This window comes from Arachis ipaensis, chromosome B8, assembly GCF_059453495.1.
Source record: "Arachis ipaensis isolate K30076 ecotype BB chromosome B8, ASM5945349v1, whole genome shotgun sequence".
NCBI classification, from domain to species: domain Eukaryota; kingdom Viridiplantae; phylum Streptophyta; class Magnoliopsida; order Fabales; family Fabaceae; genus Arachis; species Arachis ipaensis.
Genome location: NC_142443.1, coordinates 25552495 through 25569191, shown reverse-complemented (window position 1 = coordinate 25569191; position 16697 = coordinate 25552495). Strand labels below are relative to the sequence as shown.

At 37.9% G+C, this 16697-nt stretch overlaps 2 protein-coding genes across 2 annotated transcripts; both read left to right on the top strand.

The window, feature by feature from the left end:
- Positions 1-1712: 1712 nt before the first annotated feature.
- LOC148547483 (uncharacterized) lies at positions 1713-2195 on the top strand. The gene has a single exon (XM_088496528.1). The coding sequence runs from the start codon at positions 1716-1718 to the stop codon at positions 2193-2195; it is 480 nt and encodes a 159-aa protein (XP_088352654.1). The 5' UTR covers positions 1713-1715.
- A 9233-nt stretch (positions 2196-11428) lies between these two features.
- LOC107613728 (uncharacterized) lies at positions 11429-12988 on the top strand. The gene has a single exon (XM_016315852.3). It carries the CDS (start codon positions 11807-11809, stop codon positions 12761-12763), a length of 957 nt encoding a protein of 318 aa, XP_016171338.1. The 5' UTR covers positions 11429-11806; the 3' UTR covers positions 12764-12988.
- The last annotated feature ends 3709 nt before the right edge of the window (positions 12989-16697 follow it).

The following is a 16697-nucleotide window of genomic DNA, read 5'->3' as shown; positions in this document are numbered from 1 at the left end:
CTTCGTTTCTGATAATTTTCACACTTTCTCTCCTCTGTTCGAAAGAAGCTTTGTTCGAAGGGACTTCCTCTTTCTCTGCTCCTTCCCTTTTTCAAGCAAAGGTTAGTTTTTCTCTACTCTCTTTTTATGAAGTGCTTTTATTTGCATGTTCTTATTTTAGAGAGGAGGATTGGCTCGTAGGCTCTTAGTGACTCTGGTATGATTCCAGGCCCCTTAGAGACCCTGTTTTTTATCCTTTTTTCTTTTTCCTTTGTAGGTTTTGCTATACCTTTTTAGGAAAGAATGTCTTCTATAGAAACCCTTGCTCAATGAGTGGATGTCACTGTTCTGGGAGAGAAACCCTTTGTAGATACTGACTTCATCACCAACCTCCGCACTCATCATAGAATTTGTACTTCTGATGAGGATGAGCCGAAGTATGAGTTGATTGTCCCGGGTCCAGAAGACTGGGTTTGCTTTGCGAGCGCTGCTGAGGCAGCCCCTCATTTTTTCTATATGTATGAGAGCATGATTACCCGTTTGGGTGTTTTTCTTCCTTTTTTTGATTTTGAAATAGCCGTTTTACGTCACTGCCGTGTTGCTCCTACCCAACTTCACCCTAATTCTTGGGATTTTCTGAAAATTTACCAATTTATTAGCCATGCTTTGGATTTTCTGACTTCTCTGAGAATTTTCTTTTTCCTCTTTCACATGACTAAGCCCTTCAGTGGGCAAAATAACAAACAACAGTGGGTGTCTTTCAGGGCTATACAAGGTCGGAGAGTCTTCACCCTTTTCGATGAATCCTTCTATGACTTCAAAAATTACTTTTTCAAAGTTCAAGCTGTAGAGGGTCACCACTCCTTTTTCCTGGATCAGAATTCTTCCCCTCGCTTTTCTTTGTACTGGCTAGAGGCCTCCCATTGTGAAAAATATGGCTTGGATGAGTTAGATGAAGTGGAGGCGGCCATTGTGGGGTTCCTCCGAGAAGTATGGGGGAGAGCCCCCTACTTGGATACAAAAAAGTTTCTCCAGGGGTCTCCGACTTTTGTCCAGGCACAACTAGGTAGATTTTTGTTTGTTTATCATATTTTCCGACTTGTTTTCTCCGACTTGTTTTACTAATTTTGGCTACCTAATTGTTTTTTATAGAGATGGCGAAGAAGAATTCTCGAGAGTCTTACCAGAGAGTTCAGGAGGCCAAGGTGAGGTCCCGTGCCAGGGTCGGCGGCGCCAGGGCAGCTGGTTCTTCCCTTCCTTCCCCCCTCTTCTCGCAGTTTGGGGACCCCCACCCAACCTATTGTCATTTCTTCCTCAGCCTCTTCTCTGCCGTCCCCCCTCCCCGATCTTCCCCTGAGCCTGAAAAGAAGAAGCGCAAGACTTTAGAGTCTAGCTCTTCTTTTGAAGGCGAGGCCAAGGTGGATGCGCCTCAGTTTGTTCGGAAGCATATCTATCCTCATACTCGTATAGGTATGGATGATGCTTCTGTTCGAAACCACCTTACCATTCTGGCTTAGGAGAGTATCAGGGCGGCAGGGGTGTGCACAAAGTTTCTTGATATCTTTGAGAAGACTTCCCTTAGCTCTTTGGGTTCATCCTCGAGGGTTGAGGAGTTGGAGGGGAGGCTTCGCTTATATCAAGGGCAGGAGAAGGTGCTGAGGGAGGAGGTCGCCAAATTGAAGGAGGAGAGGAATGGCCTCCAGGAGAGGGAGAGGAAGTTGCAGGCCCAGTGTTCCATGGCGAAGGGCCTGAGGGAGAAGGCGCAGGAGAGCTATTCGAGTTTGTTCAAGGACCTTGTGGAGGTGAAGAAGGACTTGATGAGAGCTCGGGAGGCCTATACGGAGTTGGAGGACTCTATTGTTGACGGGGCTGAAGAGGCGTGGCGGATCTTTAAGGAACAGGTCGGAGTTCTTGCTCCCGACCTGGATCTCTCTCCTTTGGATTTGGACAAGATTGTGGTTGACGGGGCTATCGATTCTCCTCACTCTCCCCAATATGTCACTGAGTCTGATCTAAAGACTCGGGGGCAGAGGATAATAGAGTCCCTTCCCCGACCAAAAGATGCCCCGAGTTCTTCGAAGGCTCCTGGAACTTCCACTCCGTCTTCTATGGATATTTCTCTCCCTGGTCTTGATGGTGCTCCGACTACTCTTCCTAACTCTGGTGGTGCTCTGACTACTCCTTCTGGCTCTGGTGGTGACGTCCTTCCTAACTGAAAAAGTGATTGTGACTATATGGGGGCCCGGCCTATGGGTCCCTCCTTTTTTAAACTATTTATTTTTAAACTGTGGTGGTAGTTTACTAACACTTTCTTGGCCTTTTATGGCCGTTAACAAAAAATACCCTTTTTTGGATAAGGGTTTTAAGTTACCTTTCTTTGCTTGTTGTGCACATGCTTGTCTGTTTAGGTTTTGAAAAAGAACCTTTTTGATCTTTCCTTTTGAAAAAACCTTTTCCTTGGCTGGCTGTCCTTTTTTCTAAGTTTTTCTTGAAATTTCTTAAGGACTAGGGATAGCCTTTGCCTTGGTGCTAATAGGTTTTCCGATCTCTTTTTGGTATTCCTTATACTCAATTTTTTGATTTATTGAGTTCTTATGACTTAGGTTATTTTTGCGATGCATTTCTTTGTTTCTCGGTTTTTCCGACTTGTAAGTCAGATAATTTTCGAGTTTACCACGATCGACTTTTATAACCTCTTTACACCGACTTATACCTCGTCGTTTTATCCTGACGACCATCTAGGTCGGTTCATGGGATTTTCACGCTTTGTCGAGCTTAAGTCGGTGCGTTTCGTAGAAAGAAAGAAAGCGAGAAGGAATTTATAAGAGATATTGTAAAAGATCTTTATTTATTTGTGAAGGTACTTTACTGCTACTAAGGGTTTTTGACTGTCTATTGTCCCTTAGTCTCTACTGTGATGCCTTGTTAAAAACCCTCCTTCAGAAAAAACCCTTTTATTTTGGGAAAAAATCATGAAGTTGGAAAAAGAGTACATCAGGGAGTAGAGTTCGCTTTTAACTATAGTACCTTTTCAAATTACAAGCATGTCACGACCTTGGTAACTCGGTGTCGTTTAAGTCGGTCACCTTATAATAACCTTTTCCTAAGACCTCACTAATTTTGTATGGTCCCTTCCAATTAGCAGCGAGCTTCCCTTCCCCAGATTTGTTGACTCCAATGTCGTTCCTGATTAAGACCAAGTCGTCTGGGGTGAAACTCCTTCGAATGACTTTTTTGTTGTATCTGGTGGTCATTCTTTGCTTCAATGCCGCTTCTCTTATCTGGGCTTGCTCTCGGACTTCGAGGAGCAATTCAAGTTCCTCTTTGTGCCCTTGTACATTTCCGACCTCGTCATGGAAGATCACCCTTGGACTTTGCTCGTCGACTTCTACTGGTATCATGGCTTCCACGCCATAAACAAGTCGGAAAGGTGTTTCTCCTATGGCAGATTGAGGCGTCGTCCGGTAAGCCCATAACACTTGTGGGAGCTCCTCAGCCCAAGCTCCTTTTGCATCTTGTAGCCTTTTCTTTAATCCTGCCAGTATGACTTTGTTAGCTGCCTCGACTTATCCATTTGCTTGTGGATGTTCCACCGAGGTGAACTGGTGTTTGATCTTCGTACTGGCTACTAGGCTTCTGAAGGTAGAGTCGGTGAACTGGGTTCCATTATCTGTGGTGATGGAATGAGGTATCCCATATCTTGTGATAATGTTTTTGTAGAGGAACCTCCGACTTCTCTGAGCCGTGATGGTGGCTAATGGCTCTGCTTCTATCCACTTTGTGAAGTAGTCTATTCCCACGATTAAGTATTTGACTTGTCCTGGGGCCTGGGAAAAAGGTCCTAACAGATCCATCCCCCATTTTACGAAGGGCCATGGAGAAGTTATACTGATGAGCTCCTCGGGGGGAGCCACGTGGAAATTTGCGTGCATTTGGCATGGCTAGCACTTCTTCACAAATTCTGTGGCCTCCTTCTGCAAGGTCGGCCAGTAGAACCTGGCTTGGATTACTTTTCTGGCTAGTGACCTGGCCCCAAGGTGGTTTTCGCAGATCCCATTATGAACCTCCTCTAGTACTTCCGTGGTCCTTGAGGTCGGTACGCACTTCAGCAATGGTGTTGATATTCCTCTTTTATAAAGGATATTTTTCACCAGAGTGTAGTATTGTGCTTCCCTCCGAATTTTCTTGGCCTCTTTTTCCTCTTTGGGGAGGATGTCGAATTTTAGGTAATCGACCAAGGGATTCATCCATCCGAGGTTTAGCCCGGTTACTTCAAGGACATCTTGTTTGTCCTCTGTTTTCACCACAGAGGGTTCTTGGAGAGTTTCCTGGATCAAGCTTCTATTATTTCCCCCTGGTTTGGTACTTGCTAACTTGGAGAGGGCGTCTGCTCTGCTATTAAGATCCCGAGTTATATGTCTGATTTCAGTTTCTGCAAAGCTCCCGAGGTGCTCCAGAATTTTTTCCAAGTATCTCTTCATATTTGGGTCTTTGGCCTGATACTCTCTATTTATTTGGGAGGTCACCACTTGAGAGTCACTAAATATCGTCACTTTTATCGCACCAACCTCTTCTATTAGCTTTAAGCCTGCAATCAGGGCTTCATATTCTGCCTGATTATTAGAAGATGAGAATTCAAATTTAAGGAAAACCTCTATTTGTGTTCCCCCTTCATTAACCAGTATTATGCTTGCACTGCTTCCTGTCTTGTTTGAGGATCCATCTACGTATAGTTCCCATGTAGTTGGCTTTTCCTCTCAGTCTCCCGCATATTTCGCTATGAAGTCAGTGAGGCATTGGGCTTTAATTGCCGTCCGGGTTTCGTACTTCAAGTCAAACTCGGAGAGTTCTATTGCCCACTGAACCATTCTCCCTGCAACATCCGTCTTTTGGAGGATTTGCTTCATGGGTTGGTTCGTTCGGACTCTTATTGTGTGGGCTTGGAAGTAAGGCCGTAACCTCCGTGAGGCTGTTACTAATGAGTAGGCAAACTTCTCTAGTTTGTGGTACCTTAGTTCAGGGCCTTGTAGAACTTTGCTGGTGAAGTACACTGGATACTGCCCGACCTTATCCTCTCGTATCAGGGCTGATGCTACAGCTTTGTCTGCTACAGACAAGTATAGAACGAGCTCTTCCCCACTAGAGGTCGGGTCAAAATTGGAGGTAGGCTCAAGAACCTTTTGAACTCCTGGAATGCTTCTTTGCATTCTGGAGTCCAGTTAAACTGATATCCCTTTCTTATTAGCGAGAATAGTGGAAGAGATCTTAATGCTGATCCTGCCAAAAACCTAGAGAGGGCTACAAGTCAACCATTCAATTGTTGAACCTCTCTTAAGCAAGTCGGGCTTTTCATTTCCAGGATGGCTTTGCATTTATCGGGATTTGCTTCAATCCCCCTTTGCGTCAGCATAAACCCCAGGAATTTTCCAGCCTCCACCGCGAAGGTACACTTTGCGGGATTTAGCCTCATCCTATGTAACCTTATGGTGTTGAAGACTTGTGAGAGGTCTTTCAAGAGGTCGGTTTCTTTCCTGGTTTTTACTAGCATGTCGTCTACGTAGACTTCCATTAAGTTCCCGAGGTGGGGAGTGAACACCTTATTCATCAGCCTTTGATATGTGGCCCCGACATTTTTTAATCCAAATGGCATCACCACGTAGCAGTAGTTTACTCTAGGTGTGATGAAGGATGTTTTTTCCTGATCCGACTTGTACATCGGGATCTGGTTGTATCCCGAGTAGGCATCCATAAATGACAAGTATTGATACCCTGAGCTAGAGTCCACTAGAGTATCAATGCTTGGAAGTGGATAGGGGTCTTTAGGACATGCCTTATTCAGGTCAGTATAGTCGATGCACATCCTCCATTTGCCGTTTTGCTTCTTGACTAGTACTACGTTTGCTAGCCATGTTGGATATTTAACTTCTCTGATGAAGCTGGCTTCCAGGAGTGCTTGTACCTGCTCTTCCACCGCTTGAGCTCGTTCCGGGCCGAGCTTGCGCCTATGCTGCTGTACAGGTCGTGACCCCGGATATACTGAGAGTCTGTGGGACATGAGCTCGGGGTCTATCCCTGGCATGTCGGAAGCTTTCCAGACAAAGAGGTCAGAATTATCTCTTAGGAGTTTTGTCAACCTTTGCTTTAGGTTTTCCTCCAGGTTGGCTCCTATGTTGGTATTTTTTCCTTCCTCTTCGCCGATATGTACTTCTTCAGTTTTTCCACCTGGTTGTGGCCGCAACTCTTCTTTGGCTCTCGCGCCGCCGAGCTCTATAGTGTGTACTTCCTTGCCTTTTTCTCTCAGGTTTAGGCTTTCATTGTAGCTTTTTCTTGCCAATTTTTGGTCTCCCCGTACCGTAGCTATTCCCGCATATGTCGGGAATTTCATGCAAAGGTGAGGGGTAGATACCACTGCTTCGAGTCGATTTAGGGTAGTTTTGCCAATCAAGGCATTATATGCTGACCCTACGTCGATGACTATAAAGTCTATGCTAAGAGTTTTGGATTTTTCCCCTTTTTCAAAGGTTGTGTGGAAGGAAAGGAATCCTAGTGATTTTATTGGTGTGTCGCCTAGTCCATACAGGGTATCGGGGTAAGCCCTCAACTCTTTTTCATCCAACCCTAGTTTGTTGAACGCGGGCTTGAAAAGGATGTCTGCCGAGCTCCCTTGGTCTACTAGAGTTCTGTGGAGATGGGCATTTGCCAGGATCATGGTTATCACCACTGGATCATTGTGTCCAGGGATTACTCCTTGCCCATATTCTTTTGTAAATGAGATGGTTAGGAGGTCGGGTGCTTCGTTCCCGACCTGATAAACTTGCTTGAGGTGTCTCTTGCGAGATGACTTGGTGAGTCCTCCTCCCGCAAATCCTCCCGAGATCATATGTATGTGTCTCTCGGGAGTTTGTGTTGGCGGGTCTCTTCTGTCCCCGTCATCTCACTTTCTTTTTCTATGATTGTCCGACCTTTCCATGAGATATCTATCAAGTCGGCCTTCTCTGGCCAACCTTTCTATCACATTTTTGAGGTCGTAGCAATCATTTGTTGAGTGGCCATACATCTTATGGTACTCACAGTAATCACTGCGGCTTCCTCCCTTTTTATTCTTGATGGGTCTAGGAGGTGGCAGCCTTTCAGTATTGCAGATTTCTCTGTATACATCCACTATGGAAACTTTTAGAGGAGTATAAGAGTGATATCTCTTTGGTCTGTCGAGACCGACTTCCTTTTTTTTCTTGGGCTCCCTTTCTTTCTCTTTTATCGAGTGGGGGTGCCCAGGTCGCCAACTCGGCTCCCGTAGTCTGGCATTCTCCTCCATGTTGATGTACTTTTCTGCTCTTTCTTGTACATCACTCAAGGAGGTGGGGTGTTTTTTTGATATGGACTGCGAGAAGGGACCTTCTCTAAGTCCGTTTACTAGTCCCATGATGACTATCTCAGTGGCCTTGAATCTCCAAGCACGCTTTGTTGAACATTTCCATGTAGTCACATAGAGGTTCTCCGACCTCCTGTTTTACTCCCAGGAGGCTCGGCGCGTGCTTTATTTTGTCCTTCTGGATGGAGAACCTCATTAAGAATTTTCTCGAGAGATCCTCAAAGCTGGTAACTGACCTTGGGGGAAGGCTATCGAACCACTTCATTGCCGCTTTTGACAGGGTGGTCGGGAAAGCTTTGCAGCAAGTGGCATCAGAAGCATCAGCCAGGTACATCCGACTTTTGAAATTGCTTAAATGATGCTTCGGGTCTGTGGTTCCGTCATAGAAGTTCATATCGGGGCTTTTGAAGTTTCTTGGAACTTTCGCCGTCATTATGTCCTCCATGAACGGATCCTCTCCTCCCAGGGGCGACTCTTCTCGGTCGCCACGGGAGTTCCGACTTCTAAGGAAAGATTCTAGCTTCAAGAGTTTTTCTTCCAACTCTTTTCGTCGCTCTATCTCTTCCCTGAGATTTCGCTCCGCCTCTCGTTGTCGCTCTAATTCCTGTTCCAGCTGTTCCAAACGACCTTGATGACCATGGACCAACCTCATTAGTTCGGCCGCATGGGGTGGCCCTTCCTTTCCCGATTCGCGTCCATCCGAGGAGTTTACCTTTGGATTTTTGAACCCAGAGGTGCCTTCTCTATGCTGGTCGTTGGTCCCCTGGTGAAGGGTCAGGTCTGCGTCATTGTTTCCAGTGTCCAGATTTTTCTGTTCGAAATCAGACGCTGTATTGCCATCCTCTGGAGAATTGTCCGCCATTACTGGTTGATCTCTCGGGTCCCCGGCAACGGCGCCAATGTTACGATGGGTAACCGGAGATTGATGAGCTGGACTCGTTAGGCTGGCTCGATCGTCTGAGGAGGGAAGCCTTCGCAAGGAATCGCGCTTCTAGGCCTCCGTCCGACTTGTGAGTATGAGTGAATGGGGGTAGTACCTGAAAAGACACTCCGATGCCTAAGTCAGCAAGGGTGTAAGCAGGTTTAGAGAGTATTGGGACTTAGAGATACTTGAGAGATGTCAGTGTATTTATAGTGGTGAACCAATAACCACCGTTGAGGTAGCTCCACCTTTTAAGGTGGGTAACTGTCCCTTTATCTTAGGAAAGTTGAGATATAGCTCCTGAAAGTGGGTTGAGAGATTTTAGGGGCAGTTATTTTAGTGTTATCTGCAAGCTAATTCTCGTTCCCGACTTCTTTAGAGCAGGTCGTGGTGGGCAGGGACGGATTCAGAAATGATATTATGGGGGGCCAATAACACATATAATATTAAAAATTATGTAAAAAAATTATATAATATAAGATGTATTATAAAAATATACGGATAGAGAATATATTTTAAACTAAAAAAAATATGTGTATACTTTTTTACTAATGAAGTGGTCGATTCTTCGTATAATAAAATTCACCGATAATAGAATTTGTGTCAAAATTTTTAATGATTTTCTTTTCAATATAATTAAAAGACAATTAGCAAGAAATTCATCTTTTATTTTGTTTCTAAGTTATTTTTCACAATATTCATAGTTGAAAAAGATCTTTTAATTGTAACAGTTGAAACAGAGAGAATTAATACCAAACGAATAAAAAAAACGGCCACAAGAAGAAAAAGAATTCACTTTATGAGATTTAAAAATTTTATTTAATTAAAAAATATTAGTAATAATATCTTTTTCAGATTTTTTTTAATATTGTTATTTATTTTTTAGATATTAAAAATTATCAATATTTAAATTAGACTAAACTTTTATTTATATTAAACTAAATACTAAATATTTTTTAAAAAAAAAATAAATTATACATAATAACTTATTACTATTAAAAAAAGTTGGGGGGCCGAGGCCACCACTCGCCCCCTTATGTCCGTCCCTGGTGGTGGGAACCGACTTCAAGGGGAAAGTTGGTGTGAAATAAGGACCAATTCCTTGGATTGGGCCTTTCTTTTTTTAAACCTGTGTCTTAGCGTTGGGTCAGAGTATGAACACATACATAAAAATAGAATCATAAGTAATAAAATTTTACGGTCCAAAATAATACTAAATAAAAGAATACTGAGAGTACAAACAAAATTATTGAATATTTTTTTTATTTGACATTGTAAAATTTATTATTATAATTCTTGTTCATTGTTTATTATTCTAATTTGTTATAATATATATTATTGTTCCTATTGAAAATGATAAATTAAATAAAATAGTAATCATACATAATAATAAAAACATAATTAGTAAAAAGTTAGAATTCAAAACAGTAAATAAAATAAGATTATTGAGAGTACTCATAAAAAATATTAAAATATATTATTTTATATGTTATTTTTAATTTAATAAATAAATATTAATTTTTATTAAAAAAATTATAACAAACTAAATTAGAATTTTATAAAAAATATTATATAAAAAATATACTAAAAGAAATATAAAAAAGGATTAAATATACTAAAAAATAATATTATAATTTAATATTATATTTTTTTAATAATTAACTAATTATTTATCTAAAAGTGATTTTAACTAATATTATCCAAATAATTTCATTTTATCAAAATCAATTTTAGTATAAAATTGCCAAACATAAATCATGTTGACACAAACTCACTTCTATCCAAAATCAATTTTACAAAATCACTTTCATTTAAACTCCAGTTTGACCAACTCTAATCCAAACACACACTCAGCTGTTGAGTAAGAAGTGGTTGCTGTGTTTGATAACCACAAGTTTGAAAGGAAAAAAGCACGTTAGAGATTTTTAAAAGCTTCTATTTTTTGTTTGGTTAATTTTCTTCTTTACAAACACAGAAGTGATTTTGTTTAGCCACTACCTTCAATATTTATTTTTCTTTTACTAATTTTATCTTTTATACATGTTATTATATTATTAATAAAATTCTTATTATTTCTCTCTTTATAAACTCTTTTTTTATTATTTATTATTTATATTTTTATTAATTTTTTATTTGATATTATATATTTTTATAGTTATAATTTTTGTGTATTATATTTATTATTATCTTTTTATAATAGAATTTATTGATCCCATTAAGTAAAATAAATTAAACAAAAAAAGTAACCATAAATAATAATAATAGTTAAAAATTATATAGTACTAAAAAAGAGTACTAAGAGTATTAAAAATATACTATATAAAAACATATAAAAAATATAAAAAAATTAAACATATATAAAAAAATAACATTATAATTTAATGTAATGTTCTTTTAAGTAATTATTTATCTAAAGTGATTTTAATTAATATTATCCAAATAATATTTATTTTATCAAAATCAATTTTGGTAAAGAGTTGCCAAACATAAATTATGTTGATACAAACTTATTTCTACCCAAAATCAATTCTATAAAATCACTTTTATTCAACTGATTTGAAGTTGATTCATTCATTGTTTCAATTCAAAAGTACAGATCAAAGAAGAAAACGAAAAAGAAGATGAACGACGAAACTAATTGCGTTGAATCAATCCAGATCCATAATGTAGAGAAGAAAAACGCGAAAGAGGAGAACAACTAATTTAATTAGGTTAAAGAAGAAGAAAAAGAAGAAGAAGATGATGATAAAGAAGAATCCGAAAGAGATTTACGTTGTATGAGAAGGTTTACCTTGAGAAACGTTGATAAAGCAAAATAAAGATTTCTTATATAAGTTATAAGAGGCGCGTGTAAAACAAACGAAGATGTAGAGTGGGAAGTGAAAGTTACATGGATACATGCATGTAATTTTTACATGGATACTACCCCTCACTTCTAATAATATATATATATATGCGCTCTCTTTAAGTGTTCCCTATTAAATCACGCCGAGGATAGAGGAGATATTCGGAAGTTTTATTTAAATATTAATTAATTGCACATAGACTTTGATAGCACAAAACGAGAAGAGAGAGTTCTAGCCACACGACGACTTTGATAGATTGATATCGGAGTTGTATATATGCCATATGCATGTGGGAGAAGGTTGTAAACGACAGAGGTAAATGGTAGCAAATTGAAGTCATGAGTAGCTACAAGAAATTGATGAAAGACAAAATAGAACAAAACAAATTAGAGATGATGAGAGAAAGCTTTGGAGAGCCACATAGGTGGACCAACTAAAAGCCTACATGTATAATGACTCCCCACCAATACCAATTATGAGAGCGAAGGTTCCCCACACAACATCCAATGAGAGGTGGACTGCGCTACCAAAATCCTTCAACTAAGATTAAATAAAAATAAAATCAGCTGGCCTATCCAAACCAAACACAACTCCATCGTTAATTACAATTTCAATTAATAAATAAAAGGGGAGGATGAGGAACAACAACTAATAACAAGCTAAGCTGGGTTTTGACCTTGATTGAAGATGGGTTCTCAAGTGTCCAAACAGGTGGAGCGAAGAAAGGCGATAAAGGCTGAGAAGAAAATATTGTCAGATCTAAAGAGCAGCAGCGAGGAAGAGTACCCAGGGAGTGAGTATCGCCCTAAAGACAGGAAGAACTGGATGTTAGAGCTGAACCCAGAGAAAGTTCGAATCAACCAGATCGTGTGGCCAGGAACACACGACTCTGCCACCAACAAGATTGGCATCCCACTCGTCACTCGCCCCTTCGCTCAGTGCCAGTCTCTCTCCATCTACCAGCAACTCCTCTGCGGCACCAGAGTCCTCGACATCCGTGTCCAGGAGGACCGCCGCATATGCCACGGCATCCTCCTCACTTACAGCGTCGACGTCGTCATCGCCAACGTCAAGAAGTTCTTGTCCGAGACTCAGTCGGAAATCGTCATCCTCGAGATTCGAACGGAGTTCGGCCACGAAGACCCCCCGGAATTCGACAAGTATCTGGAGGAGCAGCTGGGGGAGTTCTTGATCCACCAGGATGACTCAGTATTCGGGAAGACCATCGCGGAGTTGTTGCCAAAGAGGATCATATGTGTTTGGAAGCCCAGAAAATCGCCTCAGCCCAAGCCGGGAAGCCCCTTCTGGAGTGCGGGCTTTCTCAAGGATGATTGGATCAACACGGATTTGCCGTCCACCAAGTTCGATGGCAACTTGAAGCATCTCAGCTCGCAGCCGCCCGTTTCGTCCAGGAAATTTTTCTACAGGGTGGAGAACACTGCAACCCCCGTCGCAGATAACCCCGTTTTGTGTGTGAAGCCCGTCACGGGCCGCATTCATGGCTATGCTAGGCTCTTCATCGCTCAGTGCTTCACCAAGGGCTATGCTGACAGACTTCAAGTCTTTTCCACGGATTTCATTGATGACGACTTTGTTGATGCATGCGTTGGACTCACTCATGCAAGGGTTGAAGGCAAAACCTGAGACAATTCTCAATTTATCTTTCTTCAAAATTAAACTTATTTAAGTTAGTTATTCTTGTTCTGCTCTTATTCTCCTCCTGTGGTATCGGTCATAGTTCTTATTTCATTTATCTGTAGATCCGTTATAGAATGTTTGCATGTTGATGGGCTTGTAAACTTTGTATAGGCTATTTGATTGTAATGTCAAAATAAACTAATTAAATTATTGGTTTCTTAGCTTGAGCAATCCCATTCATATAGCGCAACGTGGAAAATAAGAGTGTAATGAACTGCTTTTACCCTGAGCCTTAGCCATGAGGAATCCATGAGAGTACTGCGGAACACGATTTTCATTCCATTCAACTACACGAAATCGACGATTATTATTGCTTTAGTATTAACTATTATGTACTGACTTAATATGTGTCGGCACAGCGAACGTGGATGCCAACACACAATAAAAGGATTTGGTTCCAGGATATCTACTTTTTCTTTTTAATCATCTTTCTGACTTGCAAAATACAGTTGGTTCCTGCTTTTTAATCAATCATTCTTAGTGTTAAGAGAATAATTAGAATCGAATTAGATCAATTAGTATTATATTTGTATATTAATTGTAAGATTTTATGTTTTTATTACTTTAATTCTATTAGCAGTTATATATACTCTTTTTACATTGTATTTTTACTCTCTTGTTCCTAACATGATATCAAGAGTATAGGCTTTTTTTTCGTTCATAGCCCCTTGTTTTTTCTCTTCCGGCAGTATTTTTTGACCTCATTTTTTTATCATTTTTCGACGCTTTGACCCTATTTTTTGATCATTTATAATTTATGATTGAGTAAAGTATCGTTTTTATCCCCAACGTTTGGGTAAGTTCTGTTTGTGTCCCTAACGTTTAAATCGTCCTATTTGTATCCTTAACGTTTATAAAAGTGATTCAATGTTATCCTACTATCAATTATACTAACAAATCATATTATATTTTCTAATTATTCTCACTTGGATGTATTCATTTTCAATTAGGTCTCACTTGGATGTGGTCGATTTTAATATTATACGCACTATTTGTGTTTAGATTCAAAAGTGAATTATGTAAATGTTATAGGAATTAATTTTAACATTTGATGAGCTATTTTTCGAAGTAGATCATCGATTCTATCCAAACATTTATATTCTAACTTCAAGAAGAGGTTTTTAAAACTCAAGCTAAAGCGTTCATGATGTGTAATTGGCGGTAGGATAACATTGAATCACTTTTACAAACGTTAGGGATACAAATATGACGATTTAAACGTTAGGGACACAAATAGGATTTACCCAAACGTCGGACACAAAAACGATACTTTACTCTTTATGATTTAATTAATATAATTTATTTTTTTTATTTTTTACTTTTAGTAACAAATTAATTTATAAAGAACATTATGTACTCTTTATTTTTTTGGAATGCATTAATATTTATACTAGAAAAAAATAAATGATAAAATTGAAAAACTGTGATTTAGCCAAAAAGAAAATTCTAAAAAAGGAGAGGATTCATTTGATTTGAGGAAAAAAAAAAAGGTTAGCAGGTTCTTTCGTCCAAACAAATTAAAGCTATAAGAGATTTTGGTTTTGGCATGTTGTGGAATGTAGTTTTGGCTTAAAGCGAGAAAGTATGAGAAGGAAGCAAGCATGGGAATGGTTTTGACAGAATGAAACAGAAGATTTCACACTTTACAACAATGAAAAGGGAAGTGAATGTGATCATGTGAGAGACTGACCCAAAATGCAGTGTGTTAGGTGAGTTTCTCTCTGCATTGCACCATTTCCATGCTAATGAAATGTCAGGAATATAATCATGTGCTTTATCTGCTTTTATATATATATATATATATTTTTTAAAAAGGTTCTAAGTTATGTTATTGTTAGTCGAAAATAATTAATTTTAAAAAGAGATTGGATTTGAGATTTAGGAAGCGTGTTTCTCAAAAGAAAGATCTACATCGAGAAAATTTATGACAGGGAATGTATATTGTCATGATTAATCAACAAACTGTTCGATGTGATTAATAAAAAAATTTAAGTTTTGAAGGTTACTTCTGGCCCGTTGCTCATGTCAAGTAAAAGGAGTGGAAACAGTTAGTTATGAATTAATGTACGTGAAGATAGGGGTGTAAGTTACCGAACCAAACCGAAATTTATCACAAAACCGAACCGAAATTTACAATAACCGAATAAAAACCGAAAAAAATCGGTTTTTTTGGTTTTTTTCCGATGTAAACCGATCGGTTCGGTTCGGTTTTCGGTTGGCTCGGCAAAAACCGAACCGAACCGAACCGAACCGCATAAGTGGTTTAGTAATACATTGAATGGAAATTTTAGACTTAATAAATGTGTTTGTTTTATGTTTAGTTGTTGGAATGAGTTGAAATTGTGTTGAATTTGAATGTAATATAATATTATTTCAGTTTATTGATTGTTTTGAACATCATTTTACTAAAATTAATTTTTTATTAGTTAGAATTTAAAAACCGAAAAAACCGACCGAACCAAACCGCTTTTGGTTCGGTTTGGTTCGGTTCGGTTGTTGCGCAGATAGCAAACCGATTGGTTGGTATTATGTAAAAACCGAACAGATCGGTTCGGTTGGTTTTTGGTCCAAAACCGAACCAAACCGAACCGATAACACCCCTACGTGAAGATTATCAACAAACTGTTCGATGTGATTAATAAAAAAATTCAAGTTTTGAAGGTTACTTTTGGCCGTTGCTCATGTCAAGTAAAAGGAGTGGAAATAGTTACTTAGGAATTAATGTACGTGGAGATTGTATTTTAATCTGATTGGTTGAAAATTCTTATAAATAGGAGAAGATTTGAAGGGACAAAAATTAGAATTTTATTTCAGAAATTACTTACGTAAACTCACATTCTAGCGACTTACTGAGTTTGCTTCGAGTTAATTTTATGTAGGGTTCCTTCCATTTGTTTTTACATTTTCATTTATATTTTTCGTAAACTTTATTTTCTTTGCAAATTTACTTTTCAACCATCATTTACTTTCTCTGTTCTCTTTAAGATTCAGCACTTTATTTTTTTAATTTCAAAGTCCTTTGATCATGTCGAAGGCAATTTATTGCTTTATTTAAATTCAATGCGATTTATTCTTATTCTAGTCAATTTATTTTTGAACTACTTTGTCCCTATTTTCATATTTTCTTTTTATTTTTGTTCAATTAAAAAAATACTTTGATGTACTTTAAAAGAACTGATACTCACAAAAACTAATTCAACAACAACTTTCACAAAAATAACCTTTAATATAAACTAGCTAAACACAAAGATCTGTCACTCATTCTAATTATCAAATATTGTTACAGGATTAATTCTAAGCTTCTTAAAAATTTAGTTACTTAGAATATATTTAATACAAATTAAAAATTTTAAAGATAAATTAAAATAAAATAAAATTTAAAAATATTTCTAAAATTTTAATAAATTTTACGGACAAAAATTATATTTTATACATTTAAAAGATTAGGAGGATTTAAAATTCTCAAATATAAACATAATAAAATGTGAATGAAAAATTAAATAGAAACCAAAATTATGAAATAAAATTTAATTTTTACGATTAAATAGTATTTCATTCAAGGTGTTGCCACTAAATCTCTTGTTCCTATTAAGCTTAGATTACTAAACTAGATGAAAAATATTAGACTAAAATATATTTTTTGTTGTTAGAATTTTTTTAAAATTTTTAAAATATTTTTAAGTTTTATTTGTTTTAATTTAATTTTTAAAATTTTTTATTTATATCAAATATATTTCTGATAGCAAAATTTTTAAAAAAATTAGAAATAATTCAGCAATAATGCATGATAATTTTATTTGATTTATTTATATTAAAAGTTGTTTTTGTAAAATTATTGCTGAATTAATCTTAAATATTTTAAAAATTTAACTGCCAAGAT